This window comes from Zalophus californianus, chromosome 3, assembly GCF_009762305.2.
Source record: "Zalophus californianus isolate mZalCal1 chromosome 3, mZalCal1.pri.v2, whole genome shotgun sequence".
Taxonomy (NCBI): Eukaryota; Metazoa; Chordata; class Mammalia; order Carnivora; family Otariidae; genus Zalophus; species Zalophus californianus.
The window spans coordinates 127,855,598-127,880,634 of NC_045597.1; the positions used below are offsets into that span (position 1 = coordinate 127,855,598).

Sequence of the window (25,037 nt, forward strand, 5' to 3'; positions counted from 1 at the left end):
GCAGAGTGTGAGCTTCAGTTCATGTGTTGGTTAGTCACAAGTACAGCTGGTTTTGAATTCTGAAATACTAATAGCTCCATGTTTGCTAATGTGCTTCGTACGAAAATCGGCAAGTGATTCAACAACCGAAGGCTTTACTTTTCAAAAGAAAAAACCATATTAAAACACTTTGAGCTGTCGAGTGGTCATGTGTATCTGTACATGTGAAGAAAGGAAGTAACCAGTTGCTTCTGAATAATGTAAAATGGATGTTAAAGTTCAAATAGGTGGTGGTGAAAACAGCACACACATACACACACACAAACACACATGCTAATTTTATATATATATGTATATATATATATATAACATATATATACATATATATATATTAGAACTTTACCTTAGTGGCCTTGATAGTTCAACAAACTGTGTCCCTTTCACTTCGCAAAATACAGTTTCAGTGATCACGATAGCCAGTTCTTGTTAAGAAACATGAGAATGGGATTATAGAAGCATCTTTCTGTTGGGAGTTGGACACATTTCTAGAGAAACATTCTAAATGCCTCTAAAATATATTTTCCAACCCACAAATATATGTAAATTTACAAAGACCTATTGTAGGAGTTAATTTGGACTTTTTTGGATGTATTCTTCTGAAAACTGCATAGCCAAGTACTATGCAGCCCTTGTAAATTGACCTTGCTATTTTACATCGCATAGCCTCTGGATAGCTTTTATCACTTGCCCAGATGGTGTTTGGCCTATGTATTTGAGTGGAATGGTTTATTTTCTCCTTGATAGGTTTCAAATGCATAAGAAAACATTATACCCGTCTATCTGCATTTGAGTAGAATACAAACTGACTAATAGATAAACATTCTGTGTGAAAGTAAATAGCTTTAAAGTATACTGCCTTCACATTCCATTGATCAGCTCAGTCAGCAAAGTTTTCCATATTGTCACTAATGTTCTAAATATTTTGGTGAGAGGCATGCCAGGAGAGTAGGGTATTTCCATTTGTGTCACACATAAGGTCATTATGAACTACCTCTTGAATTTCCATTGATCCTTCTACTGAAGTGGTTTCCTTTACTTCCTTTTTGTTCCCGTTGGAAATGTTACTGCAGTTATGAAGGGAATTAGGGACTGTTACGTGGACTGGCTCAAATCCCCTGACCAGACGGCAAGGGATTTGGACTGGCTCATTACCTTACCTTCGTTAGTAGCCTTCTCCAAATTCTTAGCAGTCAAAAAGAGGCCAAGAGTACGAAGCCCGCTTACTCAGTTGTACTATCACTGATTGTACGCATTCACTTCTCAGGATGTGGCACCCCACCCCCACCCCAAGCTCCAGAAGGGATGGTCAGAAAAGAGCTCATTATTAGGCTAGTCCATAGAAGAGCTCATAATGCTGCCATGCAGAATCAAAGAATCACAGGAGAGCACTATCTACTCAGAGGTCAGCCTTATCTCCCCCAACAGATCTTCATTTCTTCAGCATGCCCAATTTCCTAAGAGATCAAATCCAAGAATTCATGAGGCTAAATGAAATTCACACAAGACTTCAGCTTCTGCCTAAATACATGGATCTCTGACGACTCATCTCTCAAAGTAATTTTTAAGTCACTTAAAGCTAAAAGCCAATATGTATGACTTCAATTTATTTTCATTTTTATAAATGAGTGTAAAACACAACAGTGCAGTCATATTTGGCATTAACTCTTACTAGCCACAAAAATGTGGGTCAATATTGGATTTTCCAAAGTTGTCTAAATAAGACTGGGTTTGTCAAAACTTGCCAGTTGCTTTCAAGTGAACACAGCATGTTGGCGGAAATGAAATGTAATGTCTAAGAGACAGAAAATAGGTCAGCACTGTGCAAAAGTAAACTTGTCAGCGAGATCAATATGAACCTACAAGTTAATGGGGATATTAGAATTTCCTTACAATAAGAGATGTGCAGGGTACAGCCAGAACACGATTATAGCATTTATTCACTCGTGAAAAGCAGAGGACGTATTTAAATATTATTTTTTGTATCCTTAATGAAAGGCACTGCTTTTTAATATGGAATATTTATATATAAGCACAGTTTTAATTGATAGACTATCACAGTAAATTAAATTTTGGTTCATTTGCTCAGTTTTTTGCAACACGAAAAATATGAAAAAAGGGGAGTAATGATCAAGCATCAGAAAATTTCAGAAATACGATGAGGTCCTTCATTAGCTTTCTCTATGTTAAGTGTTTCGGAGAATTTGACATTGTGAATGAAATCAGTCAAAATTTTTGAAGGAAAAAAAACAATAACAGAAAGAGCTTTCTTGGGGCTTCTCATTGCATTTATTTAAATTTTTAAAAAATGTACATCACTTTTTGAATACATAAAATGCCAGTGCTTTGCAACAGTTTTGTTACTGCATCTCTCAACTAAAAAAAAAAAAAAAAAAGGAAGAAAAAAAAAAAAAGCAGGAAAAATACATTCAAAAAGCCAGGCTGTTCTGCTTATGCACGGGCAGTGGCTTTGGAAAGCTACGGCCTACACGGTCTGTTCAGAGACATTGCCGAACATCAGTTAGCTATCAATGAAAAGTTGCACATAAAGCATTAAAGGATACAAAGAACAACTTGGAGGGGAGCAGGAGAAGAATGGGAAAGTAAGAAAAATGCCACATATTCTGGGGTGGGGGTGGACTCAGGCGGAAGCAAGCATGAAGACCGATGTTTTTGGAAACCAGATCTATGGGAAAAGGGAGAAAACAAAGTAACGTGTTTGACAAGATAGAGTTGTGTGTGTGTGCGCGCCTGTGTGCGTCCACTTCCAATTTTCTATTTTACTCTCCAAGAGAAATATAACAAAACTGAGGTAGAAATGAATGTGGGAGCACTATAGCCCAGAAGATTTCAAAATGAGAAGCAAAATTGCACTGAGAAGGGAGGAGTCAAAAAGGAGAGGGGATGTAGATGTTCTTTGTGGATATAGAGAAGTTGGTTGGTTGGTTTTTCTATTTGTTTGTTTGTTTTGCTTGCTATCTTCTCCATTCTGTCAAACAGCACGGCAAGCCTATAAGCTAGATTAGTGAATAGGAGGACACCATTCCCAGCAGTTTTAAGAGAGAACTTGCAAACCACCACCACCACCACCACCACCACCACCACCACCACCACCACCACCACCACCACCACCACCACCACCACCACCACCACCAACTATGCAGTAAAAGGCAGTCCTAGATTTTAGGTACTGTGACTTTCAGGGTCCTAAGCAGGTCTTGTGGCTGAGTGTTCTAGACACTAACATGAACTGAATAAGTAGCTTTCCATTAACCAGTGTACCTTTTAAGAACATTTTCACTTCATTATCAAGGAGCAATGTACGAAGAACTCTTGCAGTTTTTGACATAAAGAATTATTCTGCTCTGGTTAATTCCCCATAATTAGTAAAAGAATCTTTTTTTTTTTTAATCCTTCCATTTCTACTTTAAATTGTAAATATTCAGTTGTATCACACGTCAGTATTTTTTCCGGATACATTCAAAGTAATTTTCCTTGCTATTTTCCAATTGTTGAGGTAAACATACATTTTTAATATAAAGTAACATTGAAGCCTATCCCATTACTCTCAGCAGTACATAGTGCTTTCAACACATTCCTTTGAGGTACTGTACAAATCACAATCGCTTTCCTGAGTTTTTGCAGACAAGAACATTAAAAGAAATGAACTGCAGAAATTAAGGTCCAGATTACCGTTACCCTGTTTTACCTGTTCTTAGCTTAATACTGCAGAACAGACAGGATTGAGGAATACTGTTGCTCTTAAAATGGCAAAAATCTGGTTTTCTGTCTTCACACAACCGTTCATCTCTTTAGTCCAATAATGTTTGAAGTTAAAGCTCTTTATATTAGCACATGCCACCAATGTAATTGTGAGGCAAACAAAAAATAAAGCACCACTCCAGGCACTTGACAGCAACTAAATCTCGAGAACAGCAGAATGGAATCAACACACGAGGTTCATGTCCTTCTGAAATCAACACACTTGCACCTTGCTCCTTGGTGAGTGTTGTCTAGCTTGAACTGAACTGAGCATCAACAGATGCTTTCTGTCCTCTGGGGCTCTCAAATCAGAAGCTCTCATTTGATGCGTTTTTTTTTTTTTTTCCTCCAAATCTACCCTGACTCTAAAGATGCAACTCAATCGTCATCTTCCCCGGTACCCTTTGTGATTTAAACACTACTGGAAAGGGGCTCTAGACCCTATGTAGCAGGTTTTATGCGTGTGTGCCAACATTCATTACATTTTTTTTTAAGAAGTTATCACTGACTGCAACCAAACATTTTGTTCCATTCAACATACATATCAAGCTCTTTTTGAGATATGCTAGGCTGAATCTTGCAGAAAGCATTTTCAAAGTCTTGATATGTAACGGGCCTCAACTGGCTGGGCATGATGGCTGAAAGGTCTGTGGCTGGTATGGCATGGAGGGGGCCCACCACTGCTTCCTGACACAAATGAGCCACGTCTAGTCCAGAAAAGCCTTCTGTGCGCTGGACGAGCAGTGCAAACTCCTTGTCATTGAGACAGTAATTGTGCTGTGAGAGCAGTTGTACTATTATCTGGTGCCTCGCTGTGCTGTCAGGAAGTGGGATTAAAAGTCGTTTCATGAAGTATCTCCGAAGAGATTCATCTATTTCTTCTGGTTTACTGGTGGCACAAATTACTACGATTTGGTCCTCAGCTGAAGTCAGGACAGTGTCCAGCTGCATCAGAAATTCCGTTCTCATCCGATTGACTGGACTGTGTTCCTCGCTCACTTGAGAGGAGAGAAGCATGTCAATGTCACTGACAAAAATCACCGAGGGTTGGCGACACCTGGCCACGAGAAAAGAGGCGTGGATAATTTTTTCTGCTTCTCCTAACCACTTGGCAACGAGTCCAGAACCGGCGATTTTGAAAAACGTGGCCCCCAGCTGACTAGCTATGCATCGGCCCAATAATGTTTTGCCTGTTCCCCGAGGTCCAAATAAAAGGATGCTCCGAGGGGAGGCCGTCAGTCCACTGAATGCATCTGACCTCAACACTGGCCATAAAACCTCCTCTTTAATGACAGCCTTTACCAGGTCGAGACCAGCAATGTCACTCCAGTCCACCGGTGGTCCTTGGGTGATAATCTCATTGGTTACCAGGTCAATGAGGTGCGTGTCAGTGTTCTTCAGTTGCTCGTCCACAGAGTGGTTGGATGAGGTAGCTGCACGGAGTCCAGGGCCTTGCATTGGGTGAGAGAGGAGCTGCCTGTGCTCGTCCCCATGCTCACTCATTACTGGCGACGTGTACTTCCCAAAGGATTCACTGGATCTTGATCCCAATGAATTTTTAGCAGTACTATAGGAAGGAGGGGTCAGAGCCCTACTGGACTGGCTGCTGAATTTCCTTTGCTGTTCAGAGGACATTAGCTGCTTCGTTGGCTTAAATGCTAAGGATGATGTTTCAGCATTTCTGTCAAAGCCATTCCCTCGATTTGAGTTTGAAATGCTGTTGTCGGGCATTCTGTACATGGGACTCTGTGTAGATCTCTGTTGGCCATAGCTGTAATTTCCATAACTGGAGTCCATATCTCCCTGCCCTGCCATATAGAAAGCTTTCCTTTTAAGGGAACTTGCCGAACTGTTTGTCAGAGCCGAGGGTGCAATGGGTGTCAAACCATGACCCTGGTAGGTGTAGCCAGGAACAGTGGTGGGGGGCAGAGGGGTAGGAGCAGGGATTCCTGAAGGCAGGTACGCTGAAGGAGGAGGAGGTGCACCGCCAGGGCTGTACCCGGATCCCACAGCAGTCTGAGGAGGATAGCTAGCGGAGGGATAGCTGTAACTGGAGAGGTTAGAAGTCCCATTGTAGCCTGGGACCAGGGCTGGTGGTGGAGGTGGCGGCGGCGGCGGCTGGAGGAGCCCGGAGCTATGCAGAGGAGAAGGATGAGGTGAGGGAAGTGCAGGTGCGGGCTGGCTACTGTAAGTAGAATGCAAATACGATCCGTTGTATCCCGGGGCATATTCCTGAGACGGGAGCCCTGCGTGGAGACTAGGTACAGTGTGGCTCCCGCAGGTACTACTTGAATAACTCGGTTCTGTCAGGTTGCTGGCCACCCCAGGAGAGCTCCCGATACTCGCAGAGACATCTGCTGGAGGGAGGGCTGAACTGACTCCAGCTTTGCTGGCAGCGATAACATCCGGAACACAGTTCATGGGATAAACAGCTTCGGAATTCAAGGAAGGCTGCCAGGGTTCGCTTTCATTTTTCCGACCGTTCACGAGGCCCGATGGGGCATCGGAGTAGTTGCTGAGTACAGGTCGGTCCACGGGGCCTTCTAAAATGCCAGAATACTTCTCTGCATATTTTTTGAGTAGGTTGGATGCAGTCAGAGCAGAAATGTCATCATTTGCCCAGGCGTACTGATAGGTGCGCTGCAAATGACCTCTGTAGGCTTCCACTTTGTGGGCAGGAGACCGAGTGGTTGAGGTGATGTCAAAGTGCTGTTCTGGCCACTGGGCATGCTCCGGCGTCCACTGCATCTTCAAGCCTGCGGATTTGGGGGGACGAAAGTTAATTTACTGAGATACTCGTCAGAAGTGCGTAAGCTTTTCCCTACCGTCTTTGGCTACCTATTATCTTCCATTAATGAAAGAGCCGCTACAAGGAATTCCCACAGTGTGTGATATCCACTGGGACCTGTACAGTACGTATACTTTAAAACGGACTGGATTTCAGTCCTGTATAAAAAGTAAACTGAATTCAAACAAAAACTCTGTAGAAGACCTCATTCTTTGTTCATTTTTAAGTAATGAGCAATCGATTTCTGTTAAGCCTGTCGAGTTCCTCGCTGCACACACACAGGAACACATATATATGTACACACACATTTCTGTCAAATTAGAATTCGATTATAGGTCCTTACGATGAAATATGCATATCTTTTAACTATCGGGCACGTGATAGTATTAACATGTGCAATATCTAGCCATCCTGTCTCTTCACATCAGAGGTTCTGTTTTATATTTTAACCAATATAGAAATGAGACACAGCTGACAGATCACATCTAGGACCCCTCTCTTATTTGGTACTGAACACCTAGTTAGCACAGTATAATGCTCCCTGCGCAGAACAATATGACACAGACATAGCAGGTCATTCCATAATCCAACTCTCATCTAAAGTGCTCCACGACAGTTTCAAATCTGCTTCGTGGAGTGCAGCAAAGCAATCTCCCAGGCAGCGCTCCATCGCTTTCATCGCACAAAGCCTACAACTCGGTATGAATTACAACTGGCTCCTTTCTGCCTCTCAGTTCTGTTGTTGAGTCTCTGAAAAAAAAAAACAAGCATCACTTGTCTGTCGGTCTTCCAGCTGGCATTCTCCCTCCATTCCCTATAATCCTTCCCTCTGCTTTACAGCCTCCAAGTACTAAGAGGGGAGACTACATATGCATATATAGACAGATAGATACACACACACACATATATAATATCTAGACGTATATCGTGTGTGTGTATATACGTGTGTGTAAATCTATATATGGGGGGGAGAAGAGGAAGTCAAGAAAGGAAGGAAGGAGGGGAGGCAAGCAGGCAGGGAGGGAGGAAACAGGTGAAAGGGAGTGTAAGAATAGAGAAGAGGGAGAGAATCTCTCTTTACATTTCTGTGGGAAGCAGTGTGTGTGGCATAAACTCAAGGAGCACAGCTAGATAATGAGATACTACGGGTAATGCTATCATCTGCTAGATTACTAACCGAAGCAAGGTGACTTAAGTAGCAAACTGTAAAACAAGAGTCTTTTCTCAGTTAGAATCAGAGAATCATTTGAATTTTACAGTTTAAAGAGACCTCAGAAATTACCTTATTGCACAGATTAGGGAACCAGTACCCAGAGGGCTTTAGAACGTACCCTGGAGGACTCGCCGTATACTTAGTTACAGTCGAGCACGGGAACCCTGTTTTGTCTCCCAGCTCATGGCTCACCTCATTCTAATCTCTGCTTGGTTCGAACACTTTGGATTCCAGGATGGCTATATTAAGTAGGCCTCCTTCAGCTCTTCTGGATTACCCAAAGTGAATTTTGTAAACTGCCTTATGCCCTGTGGCAGAGATTCCTTGATAAGGAGGAGGCCTGCTCTAAATGAAGCATCAGCTCCCTTCTGAATGACTGCAGTCAGTTTTGACAGCTCCTACACCCTCCTGCCTTCCTCCTCCAACCCCTTTAGCTCTTCATTCTCTGACTCTGGCTTCTGACACCGCCAGCTTTGACTTTCTGAGCTAAACTGAACAGAGCCCAGAGTTTGGTAACAGAATGGCATGTTGATTCCCTCCTGACTCCCTCTTCCTTGTTTGCAAAACCACTGCACCAGACACTGGAAGTTAATTAGCAGGATGATGCTGTGCTAATTGTGTTAATTTACAAGGTTTTAGTCAAAGAGAATCATGCCAGGGCTGGCACTGCTGTCATGCTTCCGACTTAATGATTAAGAAATACTGAAAACAAGGTGGGAAGGATTGCAGTAATTACACAATAAATGAATAAAGCAACAGGATTCATTTGCAAATATATTTTACTGCAGTGGTACTCATTTGCATTTGGATTTTTAAAAAGGATCCATGTAGATATTCATTTGCAAATCACCATCTCAGTTAAATTAAGTCTGAATGCTGCACAGTATAACTTAATCAAGATCTCTCTATTTTTTTAAATAAAAATACAAAAGACCTTATTTATCTTGGTTATGCAACAGATTCTTTCTTCTCTTTCCTATCCCCTACTCCTCCCAAATCTTCATATGTTTTTCTTTGAAAACTCTATTTAAAAAAAAATAATCTCATCAATTGGGAAAAAGAAATTGTAAAATCCTGATGAAGTAAAGCTTGTGTCATTTCAGTCCGAGAAACTCTGGGGATGAGTTCTAGGAGGAACTAAAGTGATATTCTTAATTGTTTCTGCTTTCTCAATCATTCCTTTTGAAGGGGCGGTGGTGGTGTTGGGGGGGAGGTTGGAACACATCGCAGAATGGGTGAAATGACTGAAACCACACTTAAAGGGGAAAAGATGCAATTTTAATGAAGCAGCATTTCAGGAATCGTACTTTCATTAAATTCAACTGGAAATTATTAAGAGCAAATCACCAGGAACCAATCGCAAGTAATCAGTATCTAAATTCTTTTAGTGTCATGGGATTTACTTCAAGCCTTATAAAAAGGAAAGAATATTAATGTGACTGTAATGTAGAACTGTCTAAAAGACCTACAAATTCATTAGTCCTGTAAATTATTTCCAGGGAATTTCTATTAGGGTTTTTTTCTTTAAAAGATTATCAAATACAGAGTTGAGAAAATAAGAATGCACATATGCTCTGAGTGGAAGTTTGATTAGATTGTTACAGAAGAAACATGAATAAATGTCTTGAAAGGAGGCTTCCAAAAATGTTCTGGGAGTCACAGAGAATGGAATTTACCACAAACACAGCATAACACACACACAGATACACACACACACACTAAACAGCATGGCTTCCTTTCGGTTAGCTGAGCCAAGCCATCCTTGGCATTAGTTAACATACATGACAAACATGGTAAAAGCCCACTGAAAAAAATGAAACTGCTCTAGATTTAGAATAATTATTTGAAAAAACAAACAAAAAAGGGCAACCTTCCCCCATATTGGCTTAAAATTTTTTCTGATAAGTTAATCGTTTATAAAAAGTGTGCAAAAAATTGGTTTTAGTAAGTTCTAATCACTGTAAAAGACAGGAACGTAAAGTTGATATTAAAAAGGTTGGTCATTTTCACTGGGTATGTCTGCGGAGTTTAACTCTAGCAAAACTAATACATTTCCTAAGATTTCTATTTCATCTGAAATTAAGCAAAGAGCCTATCAAAATTATTTACTTGGGACAATTACTGGATATACTGTTGCCTTTTAATTCTTGTGCTATTTTTGGAGGTCCTTACCAAGATAATTGAAAGTTTATTTATTGATGCATACTAACTAACAGTAACCTTAGCAGGGCTGCCAAAGGCAAGACAGAGCTTTGATTAAATAACCTTAAGGGAACAGAATTATTCACATCCCTTGGAACACGAGTACTTACCCCGTGTTTTGAAATCATTTATGTTACTTGAAAGCATCAGTTAATAGTTAAGCATAAGCTAGTTCTTATTATTAGTATGAGTCGAAGAAGCTGGCATTCAGGAGATTGTCCTGGCCTTGGGAGCACCGAGAGCTTTCTCATCAGTTTCTTGAATTTTAATGCTAATTGGAAGGAGAACCAAACTTCTTGTTGTTGTTATTCTGTTTATTGCTGGTGATATTTCTGGTGTGGAATAGAAGAAAAATGTAGAGCCAAATGTTCTTTGAACAAAAAAATCATGCTCCGTTTGACTGCACTGCTGTTCTCGACGTGTCGGAAGCAGTACAGGCCTGTCACTTAACTTGGCACCCAAATAATAAGATAGGCTTTAAAAACAGCTTTTGTATGGTTTCTCTCTGGAATGCGCAGAGCTAAATCTCAGAAACAATGCTATTTTAACACTATTAAAAACATGACTCCAGAACAATAACTTCCATGGCTGTTTAGAAGTAGCTTAAATAGGTACAATAAAAATTCAGAAAACAGTGGAAAGTAAGAAAAATAGTTCTTAAAGATAATTGAAGAATTGTTCCAAAACATCAATTTTTATTTTTGAAAGGATCAGGAAATTCTTAATATAGCCAGCAAATTTCACAATGCAATGTGTTTGTTTTTAAAATATGTAATTTAATCAAAAATTGCTTTTAAGAGACGTTAATGTAAGTATTATACCAGAATGATAGGGACTACTGTACAAAGCCTGAGTATTCTGTTATTTCATTGCCTTAGGATGAAGTTATATATCTATAAATGAACAAGTCTATTTCCCATAAAACCGGACAATTTGGATAACATTTCCCTTTCTTATCATTTCTGACCACTTTATAACTTGGGTTTAATTACTAAAGAGTTGCTGCCTCATTGCTTTACTTGCTCCATTTTGTTCTTTAACTATTTTGAAACAACACAACTGTGACATCCTACGAAGTTCTGTCCTAGCTTCCAAATGATGAAGCTATTACACAGAAAAATGAAGGATATAAAAACAACTTGCAGAATGGGAGGAAATTGGAAAGAAGAGACTAAGCCTCTGGAATCTATTTTTAGCACACATTCCTCGAAATATTAATCTAAGTCCCTCACTACCCCTACTCCCACCTCTACCGAACACCCCAATGCTGCTCAGCAGTTCATCAGGTCTAAAAAAGCTGTTCTCTTCTACAAGGTTCCCATAGGGTAATTCTGGCTGATAGGTACTCTGGCTTCATCTGTAGGTTTTCTTACACTTCCTAAGGGCAGGGACCTGAGGCAAACAGCCGCAGGCCTGGAAGGCTTGCTTGCGTAGGATAGCTGCACAGTGCTCACACAGGCCTGCACGACATCACTGCACCTGTTACACTCCTTTGGGCCATTGTACCTCTGAACTTTTCATTATTATTTATTTAAATATATTTTTGAAAAATCTAATAGCATATGTACCCATGTTCTCTCTAGAAAGCAATCACTCCTGGGCTAAATATAACAAAGTACAGTTGACCCTTGAACAACACAGCTTTGAATTATGTGGGTCCACTTATGTGCAGATTTTTTTGGATTAATACATGACAATACTGCAGATGGATTTCCTCTTATGATTTTCTTAATAACATTTGCTTTTCTCTATAGAGCTTACTTTATCGTAAGAATACAGTATATAATACACACAACATACACAATATGTGTTAATCGACTGTTTATGTTATTGGTAAGGCTTCTGGTCAACAGGAAGCTATTACGTTTTCAGGGAGTCAAAAGTTACACGCATATTTTCAAAACCTGCGTTGCTTAAGGGTCAACTTGAATATGTTCAATAGTTTACAGCCCCTTCAGCCTAATACTGCAACAGATTCATCATCTTCTAGGGAATGGCAGAACTAACACATGGAACATGCAAAATTTCATGAAGAGAGTAGCAAATTCGTTGGCTAAAAATACAGATTTATGCAGTGAAATGCTTTGCGAGAGCACCTACAAACCTCCTGGTAGTGAAAACTGGCCCGATGTAGTATCTCCTTATCATGATCCTTCCAGGGGAGCGATGAGCAAATGAAATGTTTGAGCAGACCCAGTAGTATTCCCCTTCTGGAGCCTCACCCTCAGAAGCCAAGAGGCCAACACAGCAGTGTCTAGTATTCCCCGGACTAACCCACTTGATCTGAAATCTTCCTCAGTCCATTTCCTGATAATTCCCAGCCCGAAAATGTGAGGCCATATCTAAAAGTGAGGGGGGGAAGAGCACAGAAGTTACACGTTCTCTTTATCTATTTAATCCAGTTCCATCTTCAGAATCCCCCAAATTAGAAGCCCTTTATCAGCTAAATATGAGGTAGGGACTGTTAATTTTATTTAGTGAACGACTGGAGGGCCCACTATATATACTGTGGTTCAGTGCTAAGAATTTAGGAAGTCAAGGGAATCTGTTTATCAGACAGTGACACTTTTTCAGCTTTCTATCTTCTTTGTAATTTCACATTCTAAATTCTCTTCGATTTTAGAGATTAAGGGAACTTTAAAGTGACCTAGTCCCCAATCCGGACAGTCTCAGTTATAGGTTGGTACTTCATTTACTGTGGTGTCCTGTGGTTGCCTATCACAATGTTTTATTTGGAGGCATTGCTAGCTTGGTGGGATAGAAAGGGACTGATGGAAACATAAAGAAGGTTGTAGAATTTTGTCTGAAGAGTGAATATCCCAAGCTTGGGAATCAGACCATTGGCTTTGCTCATGCCATTGCTTATTTGTTCTAATCTTGGTGAAGTCACTTAATCACATCAAACTCACTTTCCTCAGCTATAAAATGTGGACTCTAATGGTATCGTATATCTTACTGGATTGTTAATAAGATTACCTAAAGTGATAATAGGCATTGAAAATATCTTCCACCTGTGAACTGCTATACAAATAGTTCTTATTCTTTGATTTAAAAAAAATAATACAAGTGCATTAAACACAAAACAAAACTGACTAGACAGGAAAAAAGTAAAATCACTCCTAGAATTTATAAATCACTTTCTTCAACCTCAAGACAGCTACTGAAAAGGAAATTTTCCAGTGGGAATGTTGGTTATAAGGAAGGTGTAGAAATTCTTTCTACTCAGCAAAACACAGAGCATGATCTTACAAAAAGGCGTCAGAAATTCAAATGTTTTCGATTCCAGATGTTTTCACAGTATTTTATTTATTTTAAATATTATTTGTTACTCAACATTGTAGAGACCACAAGTAAAACATAAAGTACTTAGAGGTTTAAATCCAGTTAAGAATGATCTCAAAACTTGCAGTCTCAAAATAAGATATTCTAATTATGTAGCAATATTGTCAAATGATTTTTCTCTTTAAATCACACTTTCACACCTCAAGACTCCAAATTATAACATTTTGAAGCAGATTACTCCCACCTCCCATTTCACCATATTCGCATAAAGCGATCCTTTTTAAGAACCACAAAGGCATTTCTGGCTAAATGGCCCTTAGTAAATATAGTTCCAATACCTCACTTTCTAATGTAGAGAAATTGCCACCTCACTCCCTGAGGGCAGCATATAGCCTGCAACCAGCTTTTGTTGGCTAGCACAGGGTTTTAAAAATCAGTTAACTTTATAAAAAGAATCTCTATTTCCATTATTTCCTATTTTTTAAGACAGGCTGAATGCTCTTAGATGACTAGATCTCATTCTTGCCTGGCAACAACTGGCTGAATCTGAAAACCAGCTGCCCACTTTGGACATGGCGTGCCCTCTCCACTTTGTCACGGTGTCCCCACTCCCTCTTATAACCTTGGGTATTTTGATGGTATGGATCAACGACGTAAACAGTCTAATCTGTGACTTCATTTAGAAGCTTCAAGCCAGCTTTTACACTTAAGTACATTTTTTTGAAAACTAGCAAGTATAGTCTCTAAAACTTGAACAAGTAGTATCTTTACAAAAAAAATCCTAAATACTATTTATTATATATATATATGCATTCCTGTCTTCTTGATCAGAACACAGGGAAAATGGTTATTTTTCTTATTGATTCAGTGTCCTTAGTGCAACAGTGTAGAATGATGAATAATGATTTCTTAAAAAGTTGGTTTCCACATTGCTGTTATTTCACTGTCTCCCCCTTTGCTCTGATTTGTCGGATACTTTTTTTAACTGTTTTCCCTGTGTCAATCCCCACCATTCCTAATACGCTCCTTTGAATATGCCATAGGTTCTGATACCACAAACTACCAAAAAAAGCTTCATTTAATTGTAAAGCTTCCACTCTAGGTCAGTCATGAGCTTTAGTACAACTTTTAAGAGACTGTTTAAGTTACTCCAAGTTATGCTTCTTACATCGTAGAGAACGTTGTTGAGTGGATGGTATCTGGGTAAGCAACTGATCTTGTTCTACATGTCATCATTTTGGGCATAGTAAGAACCTGTATTCAATGTTATGGGCATCACAACTCAAGACTAGAGTGATATATACTCTGTCCTTCAGTTAATTTGTGTGTAGCTTATGATCTGAGTCAGTTTCCCTAAAATACATTAGATTTTATTCACAGCAACAAAATATTCACTCCTCAAAATGTGACCAAATGTAAAAATGACTCTTTTGCCAATATTTCATACTGAGGATGAAACTTGGTAGGCACTGGTCTGATAGGTCATCCTTTTTAATATGTAAGACATTTATAAGAGGATGGCTTCCATTTATGAGGATGAATGCATGAACACTTATGCAAAGCAAAGTACAACTGATGGAAGAAGTATCACTTTTAGTCCACTGAGTTTATGTTCAATATATGATCAGGATGGACAGCCTATCACTTAAAGCAACCCAGGAAATCATAATCATAATTCAAATAAGTATTTTTCCTATGGGGGTCCTAAAATTTCCTAAACTTAAATCCAAGTATTCAAGTGAACATATAATCATGCTCACATTAAATCCATCTATTTTAAAATCACAATTTAAACTTTTTGTTTGTTCATTGGGGTTTTTTGGTAAGGGTTGGGTTTTACAAAAGTTTATGTGTAAAAATTTTTGAATACTAATCTAAGTCAAGTAAAGAAACAGTGTCCAGAAGTCTGTGTATATCCTACCACAATTAAGTCCAAAGAATATAAGGCTATGCATAGACACACAATTTAAAATATACAAATGCTTCATACTCTGAACCTTAGTATTTAGTGTCCAGTGTCATCAACTATTACAAGGGAAAGAATTTGAGGGTTACTAGGTAAGAGGACTGATTCTTCCATGTTGCGTCAAATATTTTGTTTATTCTACCTCTGTGAATGTGTTTAGATAACTTGTATTAAGTTTAAAGAGTGCATTGTAGGTAACCTTTAAAGTTGTTCCTTTATGACCTTTCATTTCTCATGCTGTCTCTTCCTTTTTGCCATATACGTTTTCAATCCATTACAGCCATCTACCCTTCACCCCGGTTCTTTCTGTCATACGAAGATCATCAGGACATACCACATATGTCCATGGGGACTGCCCAGGCTAATGAATATGTATGTTCTGTGTCACAACAGAGCACTCCCCTTGTTCTGCGGTATCAACCCTCTTATGTGTGTAAATAACAGGTGCGCTGTGTAGCGTGCAGGGATAAACGGGGTTAACACAACCTGAAAGCCCTGTGCTAGATGCATAGTATCTGGCCTGTATGGTTGATCCAGAAAGAGAAATCCACATGCCAAAAGCATTGTGCATTTTCTATGTCGTTTTGAATCTTTATTTTTGAAAAGGTCTCTGCTGAGGCAACATTACCATTGTCCTAAAAGTCTGAGGTTATTCCAGTTGATTCTCAAGTTACTGTTGTGTCATATGAAATAAATTCGCACTTTCAGTTAACACAAACTGGGCATGGTACCAACCTTGAATTATGACGCGGCTGGTTAATTTCCTCAGTCACAATCCTAAAATGTTATGTTAATCATTATGCGCACACATAGCTATTTGTAAATAGTAATTTGCGTGTGTGTATTCTATTTCAAGTATATAAATGCAAAGTTCAATTTAGTTATATTCAAATGGAATGGTATTCACTTTTTGCCCAACACACCGTGCTGCTGACATGGGTCGATAAACAAATTTCAGAATCTCCCAAGCCCCACGATCTTGTGTAAGATGGAATTTGCATTCATCCTCTCTTTTGTGTTCCTCTAGAAACTTACTCTAAAAAAACAGTTTACATAAAACAAAACAGACCATTGAGGCTGGTTATTTAAGACTGAGGGTCCCCCTCATATAATTAGACAAAGGAGTAGAATATGATTTACCTATAAGTACACAGCTCTTCAACCATTCTCCTTAAAAACTCTGCTTAAGGTGACTCGAAAGTGTGCAAAGCCCAGACAAAATTTGTTTAGGTTATTTATTCATTTTTCTCTTTTTTGGCAATTCGTGCATTAATTTTTAATGCAGTAGCAAAATAGTGTCTTGGACTTTGATAAAAATATTCTATAGTCAGGGCTGGGTGACACAGTGCATTAATTCGGTGCCCTTCACTCCTGGGACCTGTGTATAATTTAGTCCAGCCTGAAGAAAATAACTTTGATCTGAAGGCAGTGAAAAAAGCTACATATGAAATGAGTTTAGGTAGGTTTAGGGTTGTTTCTTCCATATGAGAGACAACATATGAAGATAAACTGCTTTCGAATACAATCAACACGGTCCAGGATTAAAAGTGAAGAGCTCTTACTAACAACACTAGTTCCTTACCTCTCCCTTCTCCCCTCCCCCTGCCCCAACCTCACCCTCCAGCCCCATTCTATGGTCTGGTGAAATAAACCTAAGCACCACCTATAACTAGGATGCTCTAATTTCCAGATAAACAGAATGTTGTTAAAAGTGCACTGTGAATGACAGTCCAGTCATTAGCGCTGTTGGCTCTTTCATTTGTAAAAACAAAGAATGCTGCATACTGAGACAGAAGCAGAAAACAGAGGAAGGATATCAGCGTCCTCAAAGAAAGTGGCACTTCCTGTCCTGGAGGGGGTGCCCAACAAGCTAACCTAAAAGAAACTGTTTCTTCAGAGAATATTCTATCTTGGTTACATTCCCTGTGACAACATTTAACAACATCGTTTCATCTACTGTTATGATAGACGATGCCATTATGTCAAAAAAAAAAAAAAGTTTAGGCCTTGGCTGAATTTATTTATTTTATTTATTTTATTGTTTTATTTTATATCTTGGCTGAATTTAAAACAATGATTGGTCCAGTGACATTAATCACATGAAATACATACCCACTTTCTTTTGCGTACAATTCTACAATCAGTTCCAATCCAACTCTCTTCTGTTGTGAATAAATATGGCTTACTTTGTCTCTAATAGAGCAGTTAAGAATAAACTTGCTACTGTCAATAGAGTTAAAAGCTGTAAGGGTGTTGCTTCTATATGGTATAAACTCTACTACAATTGTATACTTCTTACTTATCATGCACTCTTGTATTGGCCTCCTTAGTTATGGAAATGCTCCAGTATTTTCTAATAATTTTAAGGAAAAGGGAGCTAACAGTCACATTTTTAAATCAGCAAAGAATTTGAAAGAAATGTATTTTTTTCCCAATGTTTCAAGTTTTTATTTAAATTCTAGTTAATTAACATATGGTGTAATATCAGTTTCAGGAGTAGAATTTAGTGATTCACCACTTACACATAACACCCAGTGCTCATTGCGATGAAAGAAAGAAACTTATATTTAAATTTGTTAGTTTTAGTTGCTTATATTAAGAGTAAATAGGTCAAATCTTCCTGCTCCTTCTCCAAATTCTGTACATCCTATTTACACAAAGTCCCTAAACAACAGGAAAACCCGAACCCTGCAGGTGATCAGCTACACCGACAAATCAAATCTAGGGGCCTATATGTGTGTATTTCAGTGTTATGTCTGCAGTTACAGAAAGGATATAGAGAAAATAGGGGGAAAGTGACAGAGAGAGAAAAGAGATTTTTAAAATGGCTTTTATCCTAAAAATGATCTGCTTTACTATTAATAATCTCAGAACCCAAAATTTATTCTAAATGATTTAACAAATGTGCACATCATAGTTTTAATCACAAGTAAGCATATTTCAGGTTTTCTTTAGCTAGGTATTTATTATTTGAGGCTTGAACCAAACCATATACCTCAAAAAGTTTCCATACTTACAAAATCATTTTTTAAAATTGAAATGTAGTTGACACACTTAATAGAATCATTTTCTATGAAATGTTAAAAAAACCCTCAAAAAGCAAATAATTAAAAGATGTAATAAATGGGTTACATAGGAAAGCACCCCCAACAGTCAATTTAGAAGTGTTTTTGTGTTTTCTATGGAATAGTTTTTTTTTAACGCAATAGAGAATTCATAAAAGTAATGATGAGTCATAAGTCTTAAGAAGATTCCTTTCTCATTGAAATGACATACCTGGAACTGGTCTCCTTTTAAGTAAATCTTTTTGAAAACATTCAAATGCCTACAAGAGCATTCATTTATATTTGACTTTCGTCTTGCGGCCATTACCGATCACTTAGCTAACTTGTGAAGTTTTTCAGGTGAGGATGTTTTATTGTGCCCTCCTTTTTTTAAATGCTTCTACATCCAGCCATTGTTTTCATATTTTACGCTAGAAATTATTTTATCCTGTTCAGTGTCAAATGATACTATACTTTAAAAAAGAATCTATTCAGAGAATATAGCATTAAATAGTGCATTGCATCCCTGGCCATAGCTCCCAGAAGCATTAAAATGTTACTAGAGTACCCGAATGACAGCAATGACAGCTTAATCACTTAAAGGCTTTTTACATTAACAATTTTTTTTTCTTTCAATTTGAGCAGTAATATTCAGGCATGATTTAATAGGAGGTTAGCTGTTAAATGCAGCTAAATAACTTTTTTTAAATATCAAAATCAAGTTTAGTGTCTAATGAACATTTCTTGACACTTTCTGAAATATCAGCGCACGTTCATAAAGCTTGGCTTCTTTTATTTTTTTCCTCCTGATCTATGTATTTAAAAAATTGGCCCGATAATTAGCATGCATAGTCCAACCGCTTCCTGTATTGTTATGATTTTAAGTAGAAGATCCATGGATAAAACGTAATTGAAAGGTGAGCCTATTAATCTGGAGAATAACCTCCACAAACCAAATAAGAATGAATCATTTTTAAGTCTCCACCTCATTTATAGCTTTATATTCCTAAGGAGGGAAAAAAAAAAAAGCAGAGAGAAACTAAAGGTGACCTTATTTAGACATATTAGTCAAGACAGCCTTTGCTGATTTTAACCAAACATGATTGTGACTCCGCTCTGTCCATCCAGTTTTCCAGTGTGTAAATTGGATGATGACTTGGACAATTCTCTCTTCATTAGTGAACTGTGGAAAGGAAATATAGAGGTGGCTTTTTATTTTTTAAACTCTACTGTGTCTTACAGCTAGATTCTGAGGCATCAAGGAAATATATATACATATATATATGTATATATATTTTTTCTAGACAAGCTGTCGTAATTGAAATGAAGTCTAATCAGACTCATTACTGTTTTCAGCAATTTGCACGACCAAAGATGCTTATTAGGTAACTGTGTTTAATAAACCACTCTTTAGAAAAATACCAGTAATGAGCTCTTAACAGCCAATCTTTAGCGTGAATGTAATGTGAAAAGTGTTCCTAGCGCTGAATAGATTTTCACATTTAGTAGTGTCATAATTAAGCTCCATGAATTGGTTGCTGTGATGTTAGATTTATTACAATAATCTTACTTTTCCCCCTATTTTAAATATACTTGGAAATACAGTCATCTTCTATTAGAGTTGGCTTATATTCACTGTACAGCCAAATTTAGGCTTATACCAAGCTGGTCAAAGGTTTCCAACTGAGGATTTGTTAACAAATGATAAGCAAGGATTTTATAACTGATAATTGATTCTAGCAATCAAGTCTTTCCTCATCAGCATCCTCACCCACACCTCAGAAAAAAATCCTGTTACTTGATTATATATGAAAAGTTATCTGAGATACAAGTATATTCTGATCGTTTAGAGGAAAAATTGCTTTCCTGTCACTAAGGTAAGACATAGACAAAAATGGACATTCTGAAAGGAATATTTGAAGAAACATTGGTCTTTCATAATAGCAGCTATAAATAACACTATATCGCCTCATTAGATATTGTTCTTACAATGTGAATAACATTTCCCTTCCTGACTTTTCCTTTTTGTGACACTATTTACTAAGATCTTAACATTAAAGAACAATATTGTGGATATATATTATTTATATGCACTAAGGGTGGTCATGAGAGTTAGCTAGGCTTCTTATTGATAAGGGCAAAAAACCCAAAATGTTAGACACCTCTAACGAGAGGAGTTATTTCCATGCAAGATGATGCACTTGCTGAAATCAGTAGATATCTATATAGAGTCTATATTGATTAATCCATCAACAGAGTATATCCTGAGGCATTTCCACATGCATAATAATCATATAGAAGGTACTGAAAATATTCTTTGAGAACATCTAAACGAGCCTTATAGGAAGCTCTAGAGCTTATAGTCGTGAAACATCTCAGAAGATGAGACAAATATCTTTTGTTCACTAAAAGCAACCTAAAAGGTGACACAATCAGCTTGGAAGCGAGACTCTGGACATTCTGAAACAGGTCTGCAAAGATAATAAATGAAAAAGTACAAAAATAACAGGAGACCAAGATTTGATGCCCATCCATGATACAATGTTAAGAAGGATTCTGTTGCTGAGCGATTCTTCTCCCAGCACACTCATTTCTTCTAACCTTAAGCTTCACGATGCCTAATTGGAGCCAATAAGCCTCCATAACTGTTTTCAGCTTTTTGAATCAATAGGGGCTATGAGGACTGAGTCTGTCAAATTAATGGCTTGTTTCATCTGATTTTGTGGAATGCACTTCTTTGCATTACAAAGTAGAGAAGAAACCAAACTCATTCCTTTGTGAATTCATATAGCTTTCAAATCAAAATATCTTCCTGTTTCTTTAAGTCTCAACTGAATTCGTATTCAGAACCACAAAAGAAAAAGCCAGTGCATGAAACTACCATAAACCTGTATTCTGTATCTTTAAATGACTCACAGCCAAAAAAAAACCCAAAAACAAAAACCTAAGAGAGGGTCCCTCTTGGTGCCTTTGGAATACCTTACCATACTTTGAATAACTTTAACTTATGAATCATAGAATTTATGAATGTTTTATAAAAGAGAATAATTTGTACATTAGAATTTATTACAAAAGCTAAGAGGCTCTAAGATGTCAAGTAATAGTAATAATAACAAAAATAATGATGATAAGTACAAATCATTTTTTTGGTGAGATTTCAAAAACTTTCCATAATAATGAAGCTATGATTTTACTAAGGAACTGAGTACCTAGCTAACAAATATTTTACCTAGATTTAACCCTGAGCTATATAGAAAGCTGGCAGAATTTGCCTTGGTCTTAATTTCTAATTTGAGAAATACAAATATGGATTTATGCATAGATACAATTCTAGTACAGAGAATAAACAACACATAAATACATATTGTCATGTAAACACAAAATATGGGCAATAGGGCATAATTAAATAGTAACGGTAATGGGGAGACTTGTATTATCAGGTAAGATGTTTTGGAGAAGATGGTTTTAAACTTCAGTTTTTGGCCATACCATTTAGACATAGGTCTGAAGATGCAGAGAAACCATATATTTAAGCTTGCAGATAATTCTGATAAAGAATTAGGGCTCCTTAATCCTTAAAACTTTTGAGAACCCACAATATCTTCTCTCTGCCTTATTTTTAGCACTGTACATCATTTTATCATTTGTCATATTCCTGAGCAAAAAAAGCTTAAAGTAAATATCCTTCCTTGTAACAGACAAGCAAGCAAACAAGCAAAATGAAACTTGAAAAAATTCATTTTTACTTAGGTCTTGAATTCATTCTTTCAAGGTTTCCTCCAGCCCCTCCTCCTCCGGCCCCCACCTCCTCTGGCCCCTACCTCCTTGGGCCCCCACCTCTTTTTGGTTCTGGCATGTGGGCCAGTGACTCATTTTCTCTCCTTTCCTTCCCTCCTTTCTTCCTGTTTTCAAGTGTTTTGTCAATTATGAGAAAAGAGGTTACAGAGAAAATATAGTTTCAGTCTCAAAATTAGAATCTTAAACCTTCTTTGAATCTCTGAATCTTGAAACTTTTTTTTTAGATTTTATTTATTTATTTATTTGAGAAAGCGAGAATGAGAGAGAGAGAGCACATTGAGAGGGGGGAGGGTCAGAGGGAGAAGCAGACTCCCTGCTGAGCAGGGAGCCCGATGTGGGACTCGATCCCAGGACTCCAGGATCATGACCTGAGCCGAAGGCAGTTGCCGAACCAACTGAGCCACCCAGGCGCCCTGAATCTTGAAACTTTCATTGTCACTGGAAAAAAAAAAAAGTCTAGTGGCTAAACCGCTTAAACTGTAATGACATTCATGCTGTAATAACATCTGAGTGCCTACTATTACTCGAGAGCTTCTGCCCTATTAGGAAATAGAAGTCCCCGATGACCCAGCAATTGCACTACTAGGTATTTGCCCAAAGGATACAAAAATATGGACTTGAAGGGGCACATGCACCCCAGTGTTTATAGCAGCATTATCAACAATAGCCAAATTATGGAAAGAGTCCAAGTGTCCCTTGACTGATGAATGGATAAAGAAGATGTGGTATATATACAATGGAATATTACTCAGCCATAAAAAGGAATGAGATCTTGCCATTTGCAATGCTGTGGCTAGAGCTAGAGTGTATTCTGCTAAGCAAAATAAGTCGGTAGGAGAAAGACAGATATGCATGATTTCCCTCGTATGTGGAATTTAAGAAACAAAACAGGAAAACATGGGGAAAAAGAAGCAAACCTTAAAACAGACTCTTTAACTACAGAGAATAAACTGAGGGCTGCTGGAGGGGAGTGGGCAGGAGCATGGGTTAAATGGGTGATGGGGATTAAGGAGGGCACTTGGGATGAGCACTGGGTGTTGTAAGTGATGAATCACTAAATTCTACTCCTGGAACTAGTATTACACTATAGGCTAACTAGAATTTAAATAAAAACTTGAAACATTAAAAAAAAAAAAAAGTCCCTGCCTCAGTGGAACTTAGTCTATTTTTAGTGATGATTTACCAAAGAAAATACTTAGTTCCAAATCTGGTAGGGAGAGGTAGCTATACAGAGGAATTAACAGTCGAGGTATATCTTGAAAGCTGAATAGAATTTCACCAGTTAGAGAGAGATTGGTTTTCTTGCCTGAATCAAAACTCAGTCAAAATCACTGATAACGCTAAATGTATCTGGAACATTTGGGAAGAAGGGTAGCTTGATATGGTTAGAAGACAGGGAGGTGTAGGTCTATGTATATGGAGGTAGAGATGAAGCTTGAATTCAGATTGCAAATGGACTAAGTATTTGGACTGTATCCTACTGCCAACAAAAAGTGCTGCCTTCATCTTTTCATTAGAGATATATCAATAATAACAATATAGAGAGCGGGGGGTGGGGGATGGGGAAGGCTAGAAGCAGGGCCAGAACTTGTGCAATAAGAAGAGAAAAATCTGAGAAAGATTTTGGACCGGGAATGAAAAGGATGGGCTGACAAATTAGGTTTGGAGGAATGAAGAAAAGGAAAGGGGACAGTAAAAGGAAATCATCATTAAAACAGAAGTATTTGTGAGGTGTCTGCAAAATAGTTAATAAAGAGATTGAGGGTATATATTGCATTTAATCCTCCAAAAGCCTAGTAAGGGATCGTCATTGTTTTTTATGTATGATGAAATAGATTCCATGAATCTAAGGAACTTTCCCAGGGCCACCCCAAAGTCGGAATTGCAACCTGGATCATATGACACAGAATTGCTACACTTTTTCACTCCTTAGAGAACTTTATTAGCTTGTACAACCAATGTGTTGGACACTGGAAGTTCCTATCTTTCGATGGGAAAAAAATCAAAGCTCTTTGAGGATGTTTAGGAATCCTGAGCGTATGGGAATTTGTTGCAATTATGGTAATGGAGAGAAAGTGTGTAGAAGGAGATGAGAATGGAACTCTTGAGTTAAATGGACATTTAAGCAGTAGACAGTGGGGGCTGGGAGGACGTTTAGAGAATGGAGAGAGAGAGAGAGAGAGGGAGAGTATGCTCTTGCGAAAGACACTTGAGAAAGGATTTTCAAGGACAGATGTTTAACTGTAGCACATGCATCAGAGACATCAAGTAGGATTAGGAGAGAAAAGAGGCAGTTAGGAGGCTAAAGATGACCCGTGAGAGAGCAGTGTCAGTACAGTGTGGGGTCAGAAGCCTTGGTGAGTGGGTTATGGAGGAAATGGCTTATGAGAAAGTGATACGGCAAGCATGGAAGAACTTTCCTCACTGATAAACACCTTAATAAAGATGAATAGCAGTTTACCGGGGAAGAGAAGAATCAAGGCAGGAGATTTTCTAAGGGATATGAGGAAAACCTGGTCATTTATCTCGACTGAGGGTCGCAAACTATGGCAGTAGGCCAAATCCAGTGTGACCTCTTCTTTAATAAGTAAAATAGGATTGGAACAGTCACACCCGTTCACACCCATGTTCTGTCTGTGACTGCCTCCTAGCTCCCAGCAGAGCTGAGAAGTGGGGCTGAGACCAGATAGGCCACAAAGCTGAAAAATACTTGCCCCATCCAGCCCTCACAGAAGATGCCTGCCAACCCCTGCTCCAGGATGAGGGAAAGAAATAGTGGAGAGGAAAGAAGAAAAACTAGAACACTGTGTGGATGGGGCACGGGTGGGAACCAGCAGAGCGGGATCATCAAGAACTGAAATGAGGGGCGCCTGGGTGGCTCAGTTGGTTAAGCGACTGCCTTCGGCTCAGGTCATGATCCTGGAGTCCCGGGATCGAGTCCCGCAT

General features: G+C 38.4%; 1 protein-coding gene and 1 long non-coding RNA gene across 15 annotated transcripts in view; one reads left to right on the top strand and one right to left on the bottom strand.

The window, feature by feature from the left end:
* The window catches only part of LOC113920064, a 32,248-nt gene extending 29,139 nt beyond the window's left edge, over positions 1 to 3,109 (top strand). For all 3 annotated transcript variants that reach the window (XR_003519217.2, XR_003519220.2, XR_003519218.2), the window contains one exon: positions 1 to 3,109. This exon is cut by the window's left edge and continues 2,345 nt beyond it. This is a non-coding gene — a long non-coding RNA (uncharacterized LOC113920064).
* FIGN (fidgetin, microtubule severing factor) overlaps positions 1 to 25,037 on the bottom strand; it is a 138,481-nt gene that overhangs the window by 11,565 nt on the left and 101,879 nt on the right. For 5 of the 12 annotated variants that reach the window (XM_027590232.2, XM_027590230.2, XM_027590231.2 and 2 more), the window contains 2 exons: positions 19,344 to 19,476; positions 4,340 to 6,554 (listed from right to left, as the gene is read on the bottom strand). In XM_027590232.2, the coding sequence (XP_027446033.2) occupies positions 4,340 to 6,546 (2,207 nt within the window). In that variant the 5' untranslated portion in view covers positions 6,547 to 6,554; positions 19,344 to 19,476. Of the gene's footprint in view, positions 1 to 4,143; positions 6,555 to 12,105; positions 12,344 to 17,732; positions 19,477 to 25,037 lie in introns of those variants that run through there. The other 7 variants (XM_027590234.2, XM_027590223.2, XM_027590228.2 and 4 more) reach the window with 5 other exon arrangements.